The 22152-nt window shown below is 40.9% G+C and overlaps 1 protein-coding gene across 2 annotated transcripts in view; it reads right to left on the bottom strand.

The window, feature by feature from the left end:
• The window catches only part of COG7 (component of oligomeric golgi complex 7), a 74056-nt gene extending 51904 nt beyond the window's left edge, over positions 1 to 22152 (bottom strand). The window contains exons 1-6 of one of the 2 annotated variants that reach the window (XM_090277754.1): positions 21802 to 22152; positions 17947 to 18095; positions 17532 to 17648; positions 13384 to 13552; positions 5011 to 5093; positions 4171 to 4293 (exon numbers count right to left, since the gene is read on the bottom strand). In XM_090277754.1, coding sequence (XP_090133880.1) covers positions 4171 to 4293; positions 5011 to 5093; positions 13384 to 13552; positions 17532 to 17648; positions 17947 to 18095; positions 21802 to 21970 — 810 coding nt within the window. In that variant the 5' untranslated portion in view covers positions 21971 to 22152. The remainder of the gene's footprint in view (positions 1 to 4170; positions 4294 to 5010; positions 5094 to 13383; positions 13553 to 17531; positions 17649 to 17946; positions 18096 to 21801) is intronic. The other variant, XM_090277753.1, reaches the window with a different exon arrangement.

The raw sequence follows: 22152 nt of genomic DNA, 5'->3' as shown, positions 1-22152 counted from the left end.
CTCAGACCTCCACTGATAATTAAATGTTTTTTTTAAATAACAATTTAAATATGCACAAACATGAAGCAAGATATAAGATTGTTCTTATGCAACAATAAGGCCAAAAAGATATGTTTAAAAACCGTAAAATCAATAAATTAAAAATTTTATTACAAAGTACCTTTAGATGAAGAAAAATCAAAACACTACACAGCAAAACTTAAGGGATACAGCAAAAGCAGTACTAAGAGGGAAATTTATAGCTGTAGATGCAGACATTAAAAAAGAAATATAGTAGTCCCTCGCTATATCTCGGTTCACTTATCGCGGCCTCACTGTATCGCAGGATTTTTCAAAATATTATATTTAATTATTTATCACAGCTTTTTTGCTATATCATGGGATTTTGTGGTACTGTATACGTACGTTGTTAAAGTTACATAGGTTTAAGAGTGTAGAATAAATATAAGGTTCCTACTTCGTGGGGGGCGGGGGGGGCTAGAATATAATACCCGCGATAAGTGAGGGAATACTGAATCTCGAATCAGTAGCTTAATTGTACACATAAAGGAACTAGAAATAGAAGAAACTAAATGCAACAATAGCAAAACAACAAAAATAATAAAGATTAGAGCAGAGACAAATAAGAGAGAATAGAAAAACCAATTTAAAAATCAGCAAAACTAGAGTAGTTCCAGCCAAGATGGAAGAATAGGCAGACATGCTGTGTTTCCCTTCACAATTAAGAAGGAATACGACTTCAAAACTGTAAAAAACAACCAGAAGTACCAGAAGAATGAACTGAATGGAAGTCCAACAAACAAAGAAATAAAGAAAAAATACTCATTCAGACAGGTGTGACAGCTCTGCCTAAGACACAGAGGCAAATACAGGAGGCTGTCATGTTGAGGACACAGAGAAGTACAACCCAAAGGAGGGAGCAGATCATGGTTCCAGTGGGATAACTGAGCGACAAGGAGACAGCTAACCTAATAGATGTAGAGTTCAAAACACTGATGATAACGATGCTCACAGACTTAACAGACAAGATTAAGTATGACAAATGCATAATGGAAGAAATGAAGAGTATGCTAAGTCAAACAAAGGGAAATCCACACAAAACCAGTGGTGAAGGGAAGAAAACCAGGGTTCAAATTAATGATTTGGAACATAAGGAAGAAATAAACAATCAACCAGTACAGAATGAAGAAAGAAGAACTGAAAAAAATGAGGAGAGGCTTAGGAACCTCTAGGACAGTTTTAAATGTGCCAACACCCGAATCATAGGGGTGCCAGAAGGAGAAGACGAAGAGCAAGAAATTGAAAACTTACGTGAAAAAATAATTAAAAAAAAAGTTTCAAAATTTGGTGAAGGAAATAGACATACAAGCCCAGGAAGCACAGAAAGTCCTAAACAAGCTAGACCCAAAGAGGACCACATCAAGACACATCATAATTAAAATGCCAAAGGTTCAAGATAAAGAGAGACTTAAAAACAGCAAGAGAAAAACAGAGAGTCACCTATAAAGGGGTGACTTCTCAGGAGAAAATTTGCAGGCAAGAAGGGATTGGCAACAAGTATTCAATGTGATGAAAAGCAAGGACCTACAACCAAGATTACTCTATCCAGCAAAGCTGTCATTTAGAATGGAAGGGCTGACAAAGTACTTCCCAGATAAAGTGCTAACGAACTTATTTAAGAAAAAGAAAAAGATCAAAACTATGGACATTAAAATGACAACAAACTCACAGCTATCAACAGCAGAATCTACAAAATAAAAACAAAAACAAACTAAGCAAACAACCAGAATAGGAACAGAATCATAGGTATGAAGATCATTTGGAGGGGTATCAGCTGGGAGAGGAAGGGGTAAAAGGAGGAAATGGTGCAGGCATTAAGAAGCATAATTAATAGGTACAAAATGGACAGGGTATGTTAAGAATAATATAGGAAGGAAAGGATAAAGCCAAAGAACTTATACACATGATCCATGGACATGAACTGAGAGGTGTGCGATTGCTGGAGGGAAGCAGGGTACTGGGTGGAGGGGACCAAAGGGAAAAATATTAGGACAACTGTAACAATATAATTAATAAAATATACTTTTAAAAAATATTCTCAGGTGAGGATTTAAAAATTTATTTTTAATTTTAAAAAGGAACGATCTACTAATACACACAACAACATGAATAAATCTCAAAAAACACACTGAATGAAAGAATCCTTACCAAAAGAACACACACTGTAAGGTTCCATTCATATCAAATTCTAAAACTGGCTAATTTGTGGTAGAAACAAATCAGAACAGTAGCTGCCTTCAGGGGTGTTGGTGCAAAGACTGACTAGGAAGGAGCATGAGGGGACTTTCCAGGTGATGGAATTGTTCAGTATCTTAAAAGAGGATGAAGTTGCACAGGTAGCTGCATTTATGAAAACTAATCAAATGGCATATTTAAGATCATTGTATTTCCCAATTTTTAAAAAAAAAAACAAGTAAATATTAAACTACTTTAAAAATATGTATGTTCTGCAGTGAATGATATTTGCAACTTACTTTGAAATGAATCAAAAAAATAAAATGGGTCAATGTACGGACAGACACATAAACAGATGACTAGATCTATAATGCTAATACAGCAAGATGCTCACTGTGGAACTTCTGAGGTGGGTACATGGGTGTTCACTGTACAATGCTTTTAAGTGTTTATATGTTAGAAATTTTTCCTACTAAAATACTAGGGGGAATATTTGAAGGAGACATTTACCCCAGTGCCTTCGGGTTTCTTTTATACTAGATTGAGCTTCAAGAGAGGACAGCCCCCTCCCATGCTTACATTCTGAAAGAGAATGGGTTATTGGGTCCAAAGTATGAATTAGCATAAAAGCATGCCTTACAAAATTGGGATGAGGCCTGACTAGAAGTCTGGGAAGTCTAAATCCTTTTCCTAGATGTGAAGAACATCAGTACATATGAACATGGACTGTTTTCATCCTGGTGATACCAGCAGAAGAGGCTGATAGCACATAAATGAGTATAGATCGAAAACTAAAGATTACATAAATACTGTGAAACTTTTATAGGACATTGTTTTTCGGTTTTCTTTTCTTAAGTCTGAAATCGGTTGATTGAAGGAGAAAGAAACAGAGAGGATGAAGAAGAGTGATTTAACCACCTTGCATGACATGATACTATACAAGAAATTCTCTCCAACTACAGCTGAGTTAATTCCAACAAATGACTGACAAACATTTGAAGAGTGATTCACAAATAATTTTGGAAGAAAATATCAGTCACACCATATACAGACCCAGTCAGTCATCACTGAGAAGGCAGCCTTTTTCCTTCTAAAGGAGGACATATTGCACCTTCTGGCATCAAGACAAGGGGACAATAGTTCACTCCCTTTACAGCTGAAAATGCCTAGAGATTTGGGATGAGTAAGTGATGAAAAGTTTCCACTTCAAATAAAGTTCTTCAGTCTCACCTCTGCCCCAAGTCAGAGGGTGGATCTAAAATCACATTCTTCTGCTAACTGTCGACATATTTTGAGAACAAGAGAAACTAATTTTAGACCAGGTAAATTTTATGCAAAGTTAAGATAAAACCGATCTTGTTCACTCAAACAGCACTTAAGGGCCTCCTGCTTTTAGATCAGAAGATAATGGCCTTCAGGAATTCCTCAGACTCCCCTAGCTGAACAACAACACTGTTACTTTAGATTCTATTTAAGATATAGGTAAGAATGATGATAAGAGTTTTAACTGAGCCCTGGCCAGTGTGGCTCAGTGGGTTGGGCATAGTCCCAAAAAGCAAAAAGATCACCAGATTCCCAGTCAGGGCACATGTCTGGGTTTCGGGTTTGGTCCCTAGTTGGGGTATGTATGAGAGTCAACTGATCAATGTTCCTCTCCCTCTCTTTCTCCCTCCCTTCCCCTCTCTCTAAAAATAAATAAAAAAATTTTAAAAATAAAAATATTTTTAAATTAAAAAAAGTTTTAAGTAGAGTTTTAACTAAGATTTATAGAGATTTTATTGTCTTGGAAACTTAGTTCTTTAATACGTTCCACAACAGCAGCAAATGGAGAGGTTCTTCAGGCAGTGCTCTAAACTGAAAGACAACTCCCAGAGCAGTCACCTGTGTCCTGCTCACCAATGCTTTACTCTACCCAGAACCCAAGTGAGCTGTTACCTGTGTAGCCCATTGGATTTGCGTGTGCCAAGCTCCAAGTAAGGCATCATAGAGTCCAGTGAGCTGCTGGTCCAGGGGTAGGTCACTCTGGCACAGCTCTTGCCAGGCTGCTACAAGCTGCGCCTGCACAGACAGCGCAAAAGGGCCTTACTGGGCACACCGATACATGCTTCCTGCTAAAACCACCCTGCCCTCCTACTATGGCGAGCATGTACGCACTGATGGTCATGCACTTCTAAAAAAGGCAGGGAAAAACCTTAAGAGTTACTTACTCTGATCATCAATCAAAGCTTAAATCTACTACCCTCTAAATGATGCTTTCTCCTTTTATCTTGTTCCAAAAGCAGGCCAATGTACTTCCACTCAGCAGAGTACCACCTTCAGAACATACCTCAGAGGTGGTATGAATGTGTGTTTTAGCTGCAAGTCCCAACACTACTGCTTTACTGACACATGAGCATCAGGCTTTAAAGAAATTAGGTTAGCCCAGTGCACTGTCAAGTTTTTCAGGAACCTAACTTCAAAAGCCCAAGGAAACACATAGAATTCTCATGGCTTGCTGAGGGCATAATAAAACTTAATACATGAATTTCCCTTAAAGGACAAAAATGGAAAAACGAAAACAACTTTGTGGTCTATAAATGAAATCCAACTGTAAATAAATATGAAAGACCAAAACTGACGATTCATTTTCCAACTGGCAATTGAATGAATCCCCATGCTGGACTGAGAGCACCCCCTGATGGCTAATGATAAGAAAAAAGTCAGAGCAAGGAAGCGATTTTTACCTGTGGGCATGAAACTAGGATTCCACAAGCATAACCACTCACAGCTTCTCACCTTGTGACACTTGTAGTAGTATGCAAGAAGTTGGGGCATCCGGTCAATTTCAGTAAACACCTTCACAAACATTTTGGATTGCTCTAAAGAAGAACGACATAAAATGTGTATATGCTGTTACCAGGTTTTCTGTTGCAATCAAGAGAAAGAATGTATCAAAATAAATGTGGGCACATAAGCTAGTATTCAGAAGTTCCTACCTAGACAGCGATGTAACTCACAAGTAGAGATCATAAATATGAAAAATAAGTAAAGTTAAGGGTAGAATATATGTGTCAACTGGACACTACTTATTTAGAATAATGCATCAATAAGCATCATTAGATAGTGGTATAGGAGAGTGGGGAAAGGGGAGAGGAGAGCCATAAAAGCTAAATCCTTAGCTAGAACAGGAAGTCAATAGACAATGTCTAAAATTGACATATGAAGAAATAAAGTAATACACTTGTTATACAGAAATGCGAAGTGAAATACCAAAGAACAAAAGCTCTAGAAATTAAAAGTGGTGGTCTCCTGAGACCAGAAGTGGGGAATGAGGAGGTATAGAAAGAGGGTGCTATTTTTCCCCTATAAGACCTTCAGTACAATTTAACTTTTTCAAAATTGTAGCTGACAGGAAAGAAATTAGCTGAATTCAAGGAAAATAAAATTAAAGCCAATTAACTCATTTGTGGGTCTTCACTTCCAATTTGTAGTTTTGCTCAATATGCTGAGATGCAGGCCTTTTAGAAATGATGTAGCTCTCATTCAAGTAAAACCTCCAGAGTTCCTCACTGGCCTCACAAGAATTGTTCCCTTGGGCTACTGTAAGAGCTACAGAGTCTCCAAACAGGAGGTCCAAGAGAAACAATGTTCCCTGAACACTTCCTCTGGACCACAAGGTTTAATCCCTCAAGAATGATATGGTCCTATTCCATACTCATTTTACTGAGGGGGAAACTGAGGTCTCATTGTTCATATGCAGCAGCCCAGAGATTTAAAGCTAGGTCTGTCCAGTCTCCAAAGTCAACACTGCTTCCACTCAGCCACACTCCTCAGGTGACTTACTAATAAATTGGTAACAAAGATGAAATTATTCCTCATAGAGAAGCTTCTTAATCTGTTCAGGCAAACTATCCTCTGTCCCCAACCTTCCTTTCCAGCCTCATCACTGAACACTTACTGGCTGGTTTGGCTCAGTGGATTGAGCGTCGGCCTGCGAGCTAAGTGTCGCTGGTTCGATCTTCCAGTCAGGGCACATCAGAGAAGGAAAACTCTGACTCCAAAAAACCTCCGCTGCCTTGCGGCATACCTCTTCAGGGGAAAGGCTAAGGGAGTAAACCCCGACAGAAAATCCGGAGCCGGAGTCCCTAAGGCGGTTTGACGTTGTAGTCAACACCAGCAACTCCTGCGGCGCACCTGAAGCCAAGCTGTATTGACTTCGTCTTTCCCTTGGACCCTTCAGCTGCGAAGAGAGGGGGGGTCTGCTGCATGGGCAACAGCAGACCCTCCATATCACCCTGCCCAGGCTCTGTAGCTTCAGCTTCACTGGAAAGGACACTCCAGCGTCATCGCAAGATGTCGATTCAACACGGGAGGAGACAGATACCGTGTCACTCCCAAGTCGGACTGCACAACCATTCTTGGCAGTGCAGATAGACACTTAAGAAGCTACACCATCGTCTCTCGAGACGGACGGCTGCCGACGACGACAACTGAACACTTCCCAACATTCACGCCACTAAAATGAGTTTATTATTCCCCAAAATAGACCCTAAGTTTGCCCACTTTTGTACCATTCAAACGTATGTTGGCATATGTTGTTCCCTCTGCCCCAAATGTTTCTCCTCACCTATCAAAGCCTTTACACCCAGGAGAAAATGTTCATACTCTATTGCTAACTGGAGCAAAAAAAAAAAGATTTGTATACACTTGATGTATATACTTTCCTTGGAAGATAATATGTATACAAAGGGGCCTTGATAGTTGTGGCTCACTTGGTTGGGCATTGTCCCACAAAGCGAAAGGTTGTCTGTTTGATTCCTAGTCGGAGCACATGCCTGGGTTACAGGTTCAGTCCCCAATCAGGGCAGAGGAGATGCAAATGATCGATGTAGCTCTCTCACATGGATGTTTCTCTCCTTCTCTTTCTCCCTCCCTTCCCTTCTCTCTCAAAATAAATAAATAAATAAATAATATTTTTTTCATTTTCAAGATGTATACAAAGGGAAAAAATACTGGAAGAAAACACTAACAGTCATCTTTGGGTGGTGAATTTACTGCTAAATCATTTTCTTTCCTATATTTTTCAAATTCTCAATAACCTGTATATGTATTACTGTTATAATTAGCAACAATTTCTAAACATTTTAAATGCATCTCTCTTTCAAGGTTCTGCACAGATGCTCTTGCATAAAGTATCCTCAGTTTTCCTTTGTCCTTTCCTTCATCTCAGAGCAGCTTAGGCAACTTTCACATTCCATCTTGTATTTGTGCACTGTTCTCTCCCAGCCTTACCTTCAATAGAGCTGTCCTGATGGGCAGAAACCGCACCTTACTCATTTTATATTCCTACTGTTTCTCACAACATTAATAATTTGAAATAAGTTACCTGTTAGTTATACCTCTGAAAATTCTTATTGTTGTCATACCAAATGGGAATTATAAAAAACACAAAGAAACTCAACTCCTAGACTTCGTGGTTCAAGGAGTAAGTAAATCACTTGGTAAACCTCAGCATTCCATACATAGCAATGGACTCTAAGAGCCAAGTCATGGGTCTAATATCAAGAAATTTCTGACATGCTTCCCTAAGGGCAGAGGAAATGACTAAACAAAGCATTTGCTTCCAGGATGACTGCAGAAAAACCGGAGGGCCAGTCCCTACTGGCCCTCAATATGCAGCAACACTGCTGCCTCTCATCTGCCCCCTTCTGGACAAAGCGTAGATGCCACAATCTTAGAATTCAATTAAAAAGGAAGAAAACCAGAGTAGACAGGTGCTCAACCTTTTATATCTGCTTTGTTCCCTTTCATCCCTGGGAAGCCCAATAAATGGCTGAGAATGAAAACCTGTAAATAGCAACCACCGCACAGACAATCTAGCTAAACTTGGGAGACCTGCCAGTAGATCTCACTTTAATGGGCAGGAATCTGGTTGCCTTTAAAATGCTTATTATTGTCCTAAGACTGCTTACATAAATGCATCTTCGTGCTAAATGTATAATTATGACACAGAAAGTTGCTTCAACTGATCAAGTGAATTCATTGGCTGTATAAAATGAAGTAGGCTTGTATACTTGGAGATTATCACTCTGGGAGGGAGACAGGAAAGAGAAATGTGTTAGGGCTGTACGAATTTATCGGAGCTTTCCCCTTAAAAATTGTTTATCAGATAAAGAAGCATCTTGGGCCCTGGCTTGTGTGGCTCAGTTGGTTGCAGCATTGTCCTGAAGGGTAATGACTATGATTCCCCATCAGGGTACATGCCTAGGTTGCAGATTGGATCCCCAGTCCAGCAGCTGGGCATGTGTGGGAGGCAACCAATCAATGCTTCTCTCTCACATCAATATTTCTCTTTCTCCCTTCCTCTCTTTCTAAAAGAACTTAAAAATGTCATTGTGTGAGGAGTAAAAAAAAAAAAAATGAAGAAGCACCCTGCCCCTCCAGATGGTTGATTAAAGAGCACATTACTTTTTGGGGGGTATGAGGACGGGGACTCTTCCTGATACTCACCAAAATTAACCATCAAAAGAAAAACACACCATTTCATCTATGTTGAAGCCATGAAAATATCTGCACTACAAACTTCAAAGAATGCCAATCAGATAGTCAATCATTTTGGGCTCAAGAGGAGTGGAAATGCTGGGAGAACTCTGAATGTAAGCATGGAGTATAGCATGATGGAAAGAAGTAAAGACAGAAAGCAAAGGGAGGTCTAGGCAAGGTGTGGGAAGAAGGCCTGTTTCCACATGGTATCAGTAGGTACCCAATTGCTCATCAATACTGGTGCAGTCACACTTCATGATTTCAAAACTTATTACAAAGCTAAAATAATCAAAACAGGGTGGTACTGGCATAAGAATAAACAGAAGTCATAATATTCATACCCAAGTGGGACTGCAGACAAAAAGCACTCAATGGGGCTACGGCAATATTGATAAAAATGCTATTTAAACTCCAACAGAGAAGTAAGAAAGAATGAAGAATGAAGACTTGTTTTCATTAAGCCAACAGAAGCACAGTACCACAACCTGACAAAGATATTCACTAATGGGATCTTAATGAAAAAAATTCCAAGTAAAATGTCAACAAACAACCAGTAGGACATTAACACATACACAAACACACCATGGACAAGTGGAGCTTCATGAATTGCAACATTAGGAATGCTATTAATATGATCTGCCATATTACTAGGTCAGAGAAAATAAAAATAATACATTCAATCTTGATAGATGCTCAAAAGGCATTTAATAAAATTTGACAATAATTATTTTTTAATTGCCTAACACAGTAGTATCAAGTGCTGACTGAGAGTTCCATTTTGGTGTGGCTTCACCACCAGGGCATAGGAGGCCAGACCTTTGCAGGCCCTGACTACCAAGAGAAATAGTGCGAAAAAATCATCTTCAGAGTGAGAACAGTATTATTTTTTGACATGAGGAGGTTATTAAGCTGCTCTCACCCTCACTGAAAATTCAGTTAACCAGAGGATCATTCTCCAAGAGTCCCATATGGACATGGAAGTGACTGTATGTCCCAACTGGCTGAGAACAGTTTTGTTTTACAACTGTTGTTCCAGCTTCATTATTAAAAGCATTCCCTTTCCTCTCAAAAGTGTCCTAGTTTAATAATAAATTATATGGTCAAACTCAGTATAATGAAATTTTATAATGTTTATATATATATAAGAGTTTATATGGACTTCCGGCCAAGATGGAGCCATATACAGACACACTGCATCTCCCTCCACAACTAAGAAGGAATACAACTACTTCAAAACCAGAGACAACCAGAAGTTCCAGAAAACTGAGCTGCATGGAAGTTCAACAGCAAAATATAAAGAAGAAATACGCAGCCAGACAGGTAGGAGGGGCAGAGCTGGGGTGGAGAGGATGTGGTGTGGTGGCGGGAGCAGTGGCAGCAGCAGCAGGCCAGCAGAAAGTGCAGTCACATGTTTTAAAAAGTCAGGAGGGGCCCCTGGGAGCACTCCCAGCACCAGACCAGACCGTGCAGCTCACGGTTCCAGCGCCAGGGAAAATAAACCCTCATTGCTTCTGACTGTGAGAACCAGTGGAGGTTGGGGCAGAGGAAGAAATTGCTGGTCTCTCAGCAGAGTCTGCTTGTTTAAAGGGCCCCCAAGATCCTAGAACGTCCGCAGACCCACCCACTCTGGGAACCACAGCCAGGGAAACAGCTAAGAGAGGTGCCAGTCCCATACGGAAGTGGGAGAAGTGCCTGGAAAAGGGGTGAGTGCTGAGCAAGCAGCACTGTTCCCTCTCAGGGCCCTCCCCCACACACAGCGCCACAACGTGTTGAAACGGGTTGCCCATACTGATGAATACCTAAGGCTCTGCCCCTACAATGTAGCAGGTGTGACAGCTCTACCTAAGACACAGAGGCAAACAAACACAGGAACCTGTCAATATGAGGAGACAGAGAAGTATGGCCCAAAAAAGGGAACAAATCAAGGTTCCAATGGGAGAACTAAGTGACAAGAAGATAGCCAACCTAACACATATAGAGTTCAAAACACTGGTGATAAAGATGCTCACAGGCTTGACAGATATTCTTAAGTACAGCAAACGCATAAGGGAAGCAGTAAAGGCTCTGCTAAATGAAACGAAGGAAAATCCACACAAAAACAATGGTGAAGGGAAGGAGACTGGGGTTCAAATCAATGATTTGGAACACAAGGAAGAAAAAAACAGGCAACCAGTACAGAATGAGGGAACGAGAACTGAAAAAAATGAGAAGTTTAGGAACCTCTGGAACAACTTTAAACGTGCCAAATCATAGGGATGCCAGAAGAAGAGGAAGAGCAAGAAATTGAAAGCTTATGTGAAAAAACAATGAAGAAAAACTTCCCCAAATTTGGCGAAGGAAATAGACATACAAGTCCAGGAAGCACAGAGAGTCTCAAACAAGCTAGACCCAAAGAGGACCACACCAAAAGTCACATCATAATTAAAATGCCGAATGTTCAAGATAAAGAGAGAATCTTAAAAACAGCAAGAAAAGCAGAGAGTTAAATACAAAGGGGTGCCTATAAGACTATCAGCTGATTTCTCAAAAGAATCTTTGCAGGCAAGAAGGGACTGACAAAAAGTATTGAACATTATAAAAAGCAAGGACCTACAACCAAGATTACTCTATCCAGCAAAGCTATCACTTGGAATGGAAGGGCAGAGAAAGTGCTTCCCAGACAAGGTAAAGCTAAAGGAGTTCATCATCACCAAGCCATTATTATATGCAATGTTAAAAAGACTTATTTAAGAAAAAGAAGACCAAAACTATGAACATTAAAATGACAACAAACACAGCTATCAACAACTGAATCTAAAAAATAAAAACAAAATCAAACTAAGCAAACCAGAATAGGAACAGAATCATAGGTATGGGGGGTCATTTGGAGGGTTATCAGCTGGGAGGGGGAAGGGAGAGAAACGGGGAAATGGTTCAGGGATTAAGAAGCATAATTGGTATATACAAAATAGACAGGGAAGTTAAGAATAATATAGGAAAGGGTGAAGCCAAAGAATTTATATGCACGACAATTGTACATGAACTAAGGGAGGTGGGATTGCTGGAGGGAAGGGGGGTACTGGGTGGAGGGGAGCAAAGGGAAAAGAAATTGCGACAACTGTAATAACATAATCAATAAAATGTACTAAAATTTTTTAAAAATCACTGATAAAAAAAAAGTTTATATGTACACAGGTCTGCATATTCACATGAATATCTAGCAATCGATTTCAAAAAAATAATTAAATGAAGCCTAGTCTCAGCACACGTAACCATCCTAAAATAAATTTAAGACATCACACAGAACTTCTAAGGTAACAGTCTTCTTGTGACTTAACTTTATCAAGGGAAATAAACTATCATATAAACAAAAGCGATACTACCTTTCAGGAGCCAAGTGATGAAAGCATTTCAGAAAGGAGGGAGCAAAAAAACAATAACGGTTTTTGACAATGAGAAACAGCAAAGTATAAATGGATTAGGCCTGTAAGCTTGCTTATGATAGTTGCTGGAGAGATTCAATGGAACAACTGAAGGACAATTAAACCCATAGGATAAGGGCCTGCAAGTGAAGAAAGTAAGAGCAGTGGGTGCAGATAATGTTCTGTCCAATATAAACAGCTGTGAAGGTAAGAAACCAGCTTTACTGCTGCTTCCTCCTGGTTAACCAATCATTGTGTGAATCAAAGGGAAAGGGAGTTAGATAAATGTGTTGAAATATCCCTGGCAAATAACATATCAACATAATGGTATACTTAAGATCTGTTCACTTCTCTACATGTAAATTCTACCCCCCAAAAAAGAAAAAAATCACAAACCAATACTGAACTCAAGTTATTGATATGAATGTGAAATGTTTAGCAGTGAATTGTACTGATGTCTGCAACTTACTTGGAAATGTATCAAAATATAAGATGATGAGCCCTGGCTGGTGTGGCTCAGCGGATTGAACACCAGCCTGCGAACAGATGGGTTGCCGGTTTGATTCTCAGTCAGGGCACGTGCCTGGGTTGTGGGCCAGGTCCCCACTTGGGGGCAAGTAAGAGGCAACCACACATTGATGTTTCTCTCCCTCTTTCTCCCTGCCTTACCCTCCAAGAATAAATAAATAAAATCTTTTTTAAAAAAATGATGAGTCTTAACACACTGTATGCAGGCATTTAGTGCTGATGCATTACAGTGGGAGCGGATGATTTTTTGAAATATGAGCACGAATTTTGTCGTTACGTACCATCACTATAAGTTGAAAACCACTTTAAATTTTTTTATGAAACTTTGATTTTCTTACCTTAGAGTGTATTCTTCATCATTATTATGAAAGACAGAGGCACTGTATGCAGTTTGTGAAAAATCTAATTTTACGTGTCCCGCATACAATGCCAGATGGGCAGGTATGTGACAAAGCAAAGGTGGCAAAATGCTAATGCTAGGATCGAGATGGTATTTTTGTTATACACTTATTTCAACTTTTTGACATTCTGAAATTTTTCATATAAAATGCTGATAAAAAGGCAGCCATCATAAAGCTACAATTTATTTCCAATCTACATAATTTAATCAACATTGAGACACTGTAAAGTTTAAGACTCAGAAAGCCTTATCTTTGTAAAGAGGGGTCCACAGAGGTTAGAAATGGCCAGCACTCACCTACAGACTGCGAGGTGAACGCTGCCACGATCTGGGGGCTGGCCAAGGCCTCTAGCCTGTTCTTCAAGGCCTCCAAGTGCACGCATTTTTCTGAGTAGTCTGGTGTGTCAATGAGCATCATTAAGCTGTTTTGCATACCTGTTAGCTTGGCAGAAATCACACCTATGTCCTACCAAAAAAAAAAAAAAAAAACCACAGAGGATACTCATTTTAAAACACCCCTGCTACTTCAGTTAATAATGGACAGAATATATGAAAAAGCATAAAATAAGAAAATGCCAATAAACATGTGTATACTATTATTAGTACTCAAATAAATGCAAATTAATATGAGAAAGTGCCATTTTCCTAACCAAATGGAAAAAGTTTTTTAAAATTATAATGGCTATTGTTGGTGAGGCTGCAAAAAAAAAAAAAAAAAAATTTCTGTGTGTACCATAAATTCTTATTGTCTTTCTCAAAGGCACTTTAGTACCATGCATCAAGAGCCTTAAAAATATTCACATCCTTTGACCTGGTATTCCCTCTTCTAGAAATCTGTCTAAGGAAATAATCGGAGGACACAAAGATATTAATGTATTTAATTAATTAGTGTGATTTTAGTGTTTTAATAACAAAAACTTGAAGCAACCTGAATCTTCCATAATAAATAAAATATAAATTATGGGTTACTCGTAATGGCAGGTGGAATACTGGACAGCCACAAAAAAAAATTTTTTTAAAGTTTTAATTACACAGCAAAATACCACTTACTATTAACTGAAATAAACAGGATAAAAAAGCATATAGACACTAGAATATATATATAAATGTATATTACCTATAATATATGTATACACACAAAATATATACATAAGCACAAATATATACAAATATATATCTGAATGGGTAAATATATAGAAAGGTTGTGAAAGTTTTTAAACCTTGGAAAAGGGAAACCTCAACTACTTGTGGTCTAATTGTATGGTTACTGTACCTCTGTTTACCCTGGCTGGTTTGGCTCAGTGGATTGAGCGTCGGCCTGCGAGCTAAGTGTCGCTGGTTCGATCTTTCAGTCAGGGCACATCAGAGAAGGAAAACTCTGATTCCAAAAAACCTCCGCTGCCTTGCGGCATACCTCTTCAGGGGAAAGGCTAAAGGAGTAAACCCCGACAGAAAATCCGGAGCCGGAGTCCCTAAGGCGGTTTGACGTTGTAGTCAACACCGGCAACTCCTGCGGCGCACCTGAAGCCAAGCTGTATTGACTCCGTCTTTCCCTTGGACCCTTCAGCTGCGAAGAGAGGGGGGGTCTGCTTCATGGGCAACAGCAGACCCTCCGTATCACCCTGCCCAGGCTTTGTAGCTTCAGCTTCACTGGAGAGGACACTCCAGCGTCATCGCAAGATGTCGATTCAACACGGGAGGAGACAGATACCGTGTCACTCCCGAGTCGGACTGCACAGCCATTCTCGGCGGTGCAGATAGACTCTTAAGAAGCTACACCATCGTCTCTCGAGACGGACGGCTGCCATACCATACAAATACATAGAAAAAATACCCAGTAGACATAAAAACATATTACTAGGGGATTTCCTGACTGGTGTGGTTCAGTGGATTGAGTGCTGGCCTGCAAACCAAAAGGTCATCAGTTCGATTTCCAGTCAGGGCACATGCCTGGGTTGCAGGCTGGGTTCCCCAGCTGGGGGTGTGTGAGAGACAACCAAACGATGTTTCTCTCACACATTGATGTTTCTCTCTCTTTCTTTCTCCTTCCCTTCCCCTCTATCTGAAAAAGTAAATAAATAAAATCTTAAGAAAGTATTCTTTAAAAACAACATATTATTACGGGATGAGAATTATTTTGTTTTCTTCCATGTATTTTTCTATATTTTCCAAATCACCTAAGATACACATAGATTATAACTAGAAAAATAAATGTTATGTTTACAAAAGAATTTAGAGTGTAATAACTAAACGCATTTTATTTCAGCATTCAACATATCTATGATATGTCAGATACTGTATTAGATGAGGAAGGTCACATTGCCACCCCAGAATTCACAGAGTATTGGTACAGAAGACTGCGATACAATTTAAGAAGTATGGCTCAGTGTTACAGGAGCACAGACGAGGGAGCAATTCATGTTGCCTGTGAGGGATGAAGGGCTAGCAGCAAGAGTAAGAAAGGAGGCGATACTTCAGTTGGGCCTTGAGGGACGAGTGGAGGCCTACTGTTTCTAAGAAAAGAGACGAAGGACAGTCCACGCAGAGAAGGAAGACATAAAAGGATGGGGTTAACAGTCCAGAGCAGTCACAATACAGAATTCATATGAAGGGGGTGGCTACAGAAAAAACCACACATACTTTGCTGTGAAAGATAGGCTATGCCTGTGAGCAGGCATAAGATTTATCTTATAGAAAATGAGGAGTCGTTAAAGGTTAAAATGGGAGGGCAAGGGACAGGGAAATGACACGTGCCAATCTATACTTTAGAAGATCTCCCTGGTCCCATGTGGAAGATAAACTGGAACACGGGAGGGACCTGGCAGCAAGACCCAAAGGTGGCTCTGGCAATGGTGGAGCAGTAAAACAAATGGAAAGCGTGACTAGAGTGGTGGCAGAAGAATGAAAAGGACAGATAACTGAAGACAAACATGGGAAAGATGGCAATGAAGGAGCGGTTAAGGACTGCTAAGGCCCTAGCCTAGATACTTGGGTGGAAAATGACACCATTAACCAAGACAGGGAGGCCAAATAAAAAGCAAGTGGGGCACAGCTCTGGACATAAATAAGGAATTCAGATTTGCAGTGCCCAGGGGAAGTGCAGCTGGATGCATGTATGCATGTGGTTCTGTGGGCAGGCAGTTATGAACAGCAGGATGGGGGAAGGAGAAAAACAAGATTTATAACTTTTAACTACAGTATTTTTTGCTCCCTAAGATGCACTTTTTTTCCCCCCAAAGGTGGGGGGAAATGTCTGTGTGTCTTATGGAGCAAATATTGCGTCACAGACCATGATGTGTATTACCTGACCTGGGGTTCCCAGAAAACTAGAATAGTACTTGACACTTAAAGTCTCTCCTCATTTGTTAATGACAATGATGATGGTTCTTAATTCTGCTGCTGACTGCTGTTCACTTTACATGGTTGAAATATTATTCTGTTATATTTACTAAATATTTTAGAACACCATTTGGTTCAGATTTTTTTTTTCTTGTTTTCCTCCTCTAAACCTAGGTGCAGTCTTATGGTCAGGTGCATTTCATAGTGTGAAAGATACAGCAATTAACATGGGTAGTTCACTACTATTAAACTCAGAGACTGTACTGAAATCCTTTCTCTCTCATACATATGTGCCAGGAACTCAGTAAGCTTTGCAACTTACATCTATAAAGCCACATCAGCTGGATTTGTTGGCACCCTGTGGAGCCCTGAAATGGAACAGGGAGGAATATGGCTCTGCTGTATGTAAAGATAACACCTAACAAAAAATAATAGGTAGATGATCGAGTAAAAACACATGAAACAAAGCAGCATTCACAGTGTGCTCACACTTGTGGAAAAAAATAGGCAGGGAATATACATGTGTTTATGTATCTGGAAGGACAGGCATAAAGGTGATAACAGTTTGTAGGAGAAGAGAAATTAGGAAATTAGGGGTGTCAGGATTACAGGAAAGACATTTTTTGCTGTTTTTTCCTGTTTACTAAAGTTTTTCCCGTGTATATTTATAACCTTTTAAAAAACTTTTACATTTTTAAAAATAGAAAAAGACATAATAAATAGTTCATTTTGCTTTATAAGCAAGAGTTCTTCATAAAGAATCATCTCATTTCATCCTGATAAGCAAGTTTCAGAAGTACACTCCTTTTCACACTCTGCAGCCCAGGAGGTTATAAGTAAGTCAGCACTGTCCTGTGGTGTGTAAGGCCCCTCTGTTCACATTCCATCCCACTTACTCTGTTCCCTCTGCCTTTTTCATTGTGGCATCAACTGAATTCTCTCCCTGGAAGCTTCAGTCAAGAAGAGGTACAAACCAGAGAGGGTGAAAATACTCAGAGCACGGCCATTTCCTGCACCTACAGTTGAGAGTGGCTATTTCATTGGTTTCCCCAAACCTCAAGTTCCACTAAACAGATTTCACAACATCTCCTAAACAAGAAACTTACTTGAGTCTTGAATGTCTCTTCAATGTCAGCACTCAACGTGCTCCACTTGTCTGCTTCCTGAAGGGACTCAGCGGCAAGCTGCATCCTGGACTTCACCTGGTCGATTTCTACCAACACCTAAAAGGGAAAGGGGTCAAAAACCAAGGAAGTAGCTATTCCATTTCCCTTACCTCCCATCAGTGACTTGAAACCTAAGTATTGTGGCATGTTACTGTTTCTTAGGGAGCTCCTATGTCCCTTATGACACAGTCATGAGGTTAAATGTCCAACAGGTGCTGAACAGAAATGAATAAGCTGAAAAAAACCCAGCAAGAGAAATCTGAATGCTTGGTAGAATTCTCAGTTAAGGCTGGCCTCCCACTCTGAGAATGAACATCTTCCAAAAGCACAACATTGAGGACAGAAGCCAAAATACCTGCATTGACTGGGATGTATCCTGTTCAAATTTTTTAATGTCCTCCTTGACAAGAATCATTTGTTCTTTCAGGAAAGATGCTTCTTGTTTAAGGGCTTCCACATCACGGAGTACTTTGGGCATGTTCTGAAGGGCCTGGAGACTCGTTTCTGTAGCAAGAACCCAAATACAGAAATAGGCACCAAAGGTGAACATTAGACCAATCACCAGTGAACAATATAAATCAGATGACAGGAAGAAAGTTGTGTATTAATGACACCATTTCTTCAACCTATGAGAAATGAAGGGTGGAAGGGGAGCTGGCCACTGCCAGGACCATGTCTTCCCCAGACTGACGGGTAAGGTCCATGTGATTTCACACAGAATGCACCAACGACCTGACCCAGCATCAATTGTTTTCCACCACTGAGTTCAGTTTTAACACCCTTTCTGAGGAAGGAAAATGAAGGACTCTGGCATTCGGTGAATGACAGTTATGTGGCAAGTGCTTTACATACATTTTTTTCTAAAGATTTTATTTCTTTAGCCCTGGCTGGTGTGGCTCAGTGGACTGAGCGCCGGCCTGCAAACCGAAAGGTCACCAGTTCCTTTCCCAGTCAGGGCACATGCCTGGGTTGCGGGCCAGGTCCCCAGTTGGGGTGTGCGAGAGGCAACCGATCAATGCTTCTCTCACGCATTGATCTCTCTCTCTCGCTCTTCCTCCCCTCTCTCAGGAACCTGTTCATCCAGCTCTACCTTTAAATAACAACCAGTTTCCATCACTGACCCCAGGTAAGGTTCTAAGCTTAAGAAAACAGAGACAGAACACACAAAAATTTCTTAAATGTACAGAGACTTCACTGACTTTTAACAGTTCTGCTACGGCCCCAGCCTATTCTCCAACTGCTAAGCCTCAGAATCACTCTGCAGGACTAGTCGGTTCCCTGAGTACCTCTTCCTCTATCCACAGCCCCACAAAACATAGTCCACTCTTGTATCCGTTTTAAAACTACCACTTCCAGGGGTTGCCTCTGGGAGGATAAAGATCAGACTTTACTGCAAAGAGGTATGGGGGCACGTCTTTGTGGTGGTAACATTATCTTAGGGAGGACTGAGTTATACTATTTATACACTTGTAAAAACTCATCAATTCATCAGATAAGATCCACGCATTTCACCTTATATAAATTTTATCTAATAAAAAACAAGAGCTATAAACAAATATTGAATTCTAATGGTTAGGGTTCTAATTGAAATGTTTAGGAGTGAAGTGTACTAATGTCTGCAACTGATTCTGAAATGTACATCAAAAAATGAGATGGCCCTGACTGGTGTGTAGCTCAGTGGGTTGGCCCTCACCCTGTAAGCCGAAAGGTCACCAGCTCAATTCTGGGTCAGGGAACATGCCTGGGTTTCGGGCCAAGTCCCTGGTTGATGTTTCTCTTCCTCTCTTTCTCCCTCCCTTCCCTTCTCTCTAAAAATTAACAACAACAAAAAAATCTTTAAAAACAAAAAACAAAACCACAAAAAAAAAATGACATCGATCAAGGGATAAATAGATAATTTGTGATAGGCAAGAATAGTAAAATATTCACTGTAGCATCTAGACAGTGGGTAAATGCAAGTTCACTATAAGTTCTCTCGATGTTGCTGTATGTCTGGCACCTCCACCCACATTGGCTTAGGTCAAGAATCTGCCCTCATTCTTTTCTCCCATTGTCAGCCCTCATATGAACCCATTAGCAAATTCTCCTCTTTCTTCACTCTAAAAATGTCTTAAACCTAACTATTTCTCACCATCTCCACTGCCATAACCCGTTGAAGCCACTATCACCTCTCTTCTGAACCTCACAATAGCCTCCAGAATGGGAACATAGTCAAATCATGTCAGTCCCGTTTAAAAAGTCATCCACTGCTTTCATATTACTCATTTTAAATAAAATCCAAACTCTTTAACATGACATTCAAATCCTTGAGTGATCTAGACCCTACCAACCTCTCCGACCTAAGACTAGATCTCATTCAACAGTGTGTCGCAAGACTCAGGAGAAAACTGTGCCCTATAAATACTGAATACTGGGCTGAGTGAGTGGCAGCTGAGGGCACTCACCCTCTCCTGCTAGAACCTCTGCAGTGACTTCTCTTCACGGCACACTTGGACCCCTGTCTCATCTTCCATAAACATAAAGCTTTAAACCGCTGAAAGTTTCTCTGCCAATGGATGAAACCCAAACCCCACAGGATGTCCAAAAAGGCCTTTCACAGTCTGATCCCAACCTACTTTCCTACCTTATCTCTAGCAGAAGTTTCCCCCATGAAAGTGTGATCTAATAATAATAATAATAATGACTAATACTTGTTATTATTGATGAGGCTCTGTTGGAACCTCTCACCTTTGTCTGGACTGGCTAGGACCGGCTGCAAAGTACACATATCAGGTAAGAACCTGAGCTCTGCAACCAGTCACTTGGTTTCAATTCCAGACTCCCCCATTCATTAGCAACATGATGCTGGACAAGTTACTTCTCTCAGCTGCAGTTCCTAAAACTATAAAGTGGGAATCCAGTCTAAATTAGATAATCCTGCCCATTAAGAGGCACTATTAACATTCTGGACAGTGCACTTCATCATTGTTCAGGACATACCCTTCATTGTGGGCATTAAGCATCACCGTTCATCGTTGTGAAAATCACATTTTAACAACTGAAAAAATTTCCACCTATTTCCAAATATTCTGGGGAAAGGGACAGGCATTCCCATCCCTGGTTGAGAACCATTTAATTAATACATGTACAGCACTTAAAACAGCGACTGACATACCAAGGACTCAAATATTTGCTATTATTAATGTCCTCTGTCTTTGCCCTAAGAAGTCTTCCATGACAGGAGGTAAGCGGACCTTCTTCCAGCCTTCACAGCTCCAGGTTACAGTCTCAGTAAAGCCACACCTTACTGTAATCACATTGTTTACACAGTGTCTCCACAAGGCAGCAATCTCCAGAAGGAGGCACTTTTCATTCCCAGTGTCCATTTCTTGGCACACGCATAGTAGATGCTCAATAATTAGTAAGAGACACAAAGTACAATAAAGACTCTGAAGTGAAATAAGTGTCCCTCTTCCCTAACTTTTGTTAAAAGGTCTATTTACTGGACCCAATTCCAGTGGGCAGTCGCTGGCCTCGTATTCCCCATGGAGCCTTGTAGGGAGACTGGCATCATGCAAGACATGCCGAACGAACATTCAGTGGATTAAAATCACATCAAGGAACTAGTCAAAAGAGCATGTAGGAATGACCCATGGACAATGGTGTGGGGATTGACTGGGGAAAGGGTGCAAAGGAGGTCAAAGGGGGCAGAAACTGGAACAACTGAAATAGAACAACAATAAAAAATTAAAATAAATACATTGCCAAAGAGTCACCCCAAATATCACTGTGTTGGAAAAATGCCTTGGGTGTCTCTGTGATGACAGAACATGAGACCAGGCAGGTGTGGCTCCGTGGACTGAGTGCCGACCAGCAAGCCCCGGGGTTGCGCGTTTGATCCCTGATCAGGGCACAGGCCCGGGTTAGGGGCGGGTCCCCAGTGGGAGGCGTGTGAGAGGCGACTGATTGGCTGCTCTCCCCCTCTTTCTCCCTCCCTCCCCCTCTCTCTACAAATAAACTTTAAAAAAATATATGATGAAAGATAATTTGTAAATCCAATGGCTTAATAAAATACAGCAATAAAAAAAATCACATCGAAGAGTACTTTTATTAACTACTCTTAAAAGACTGTTGTAGTCTCTGTTCCAGCCACCACGTCCGAGGCCCACGCGAAAAGCGCCAACACGAAGAGCCGAGCACAGGCCCCACCCCCCGGCGCCCAGCCGCTCACCCTCCACTGCGTGGTTCACCTCCTGGATGAACAGCTGCAGCTTCATCACCAGGGTGGCCGCATGCCCGTCCGCCTTCCCCGCCACCGCCTCCTTGGGGCCAGCCCTGAAGGCCGCGTTGATCCACTCCTTCACGTCGAAGTCCTCGGCCAGAAACCTGGAGTAGTCCATGGCCAAGCCGCCTCAGCTCCGGGGGTCCTGCAAGAACTTGGGACCTCGTCCGGAATACTGTCTCCGTCCCCAATCCGAGATCCACGGCCGGGAATGGCCCTCGCCGCGCACCGTACTCCTCCCGGAAGTAGATGGTTTACCACCAAGCGCCAGCGCTGTGCGCGGGGAATCCCGGGAGCTGG

Source organism: Furipterus horrens, unplaced genomic scaffold, assembly GCF_987537825.1.
Source record: "Furipterus horrens unplaced genomic scaffold, mFurHor1.1.pri manual_scaffold_5, whole genome shotgun sequence".
NCBI lineage: Eukaryota > Metazoa > Chordata > Mammalia > Chiroptera > Furipteridae > Furipterus > Furipterus horrens.
This window is presented reverse-complemented; position numbering and strand designations above follow the sequence as displayed.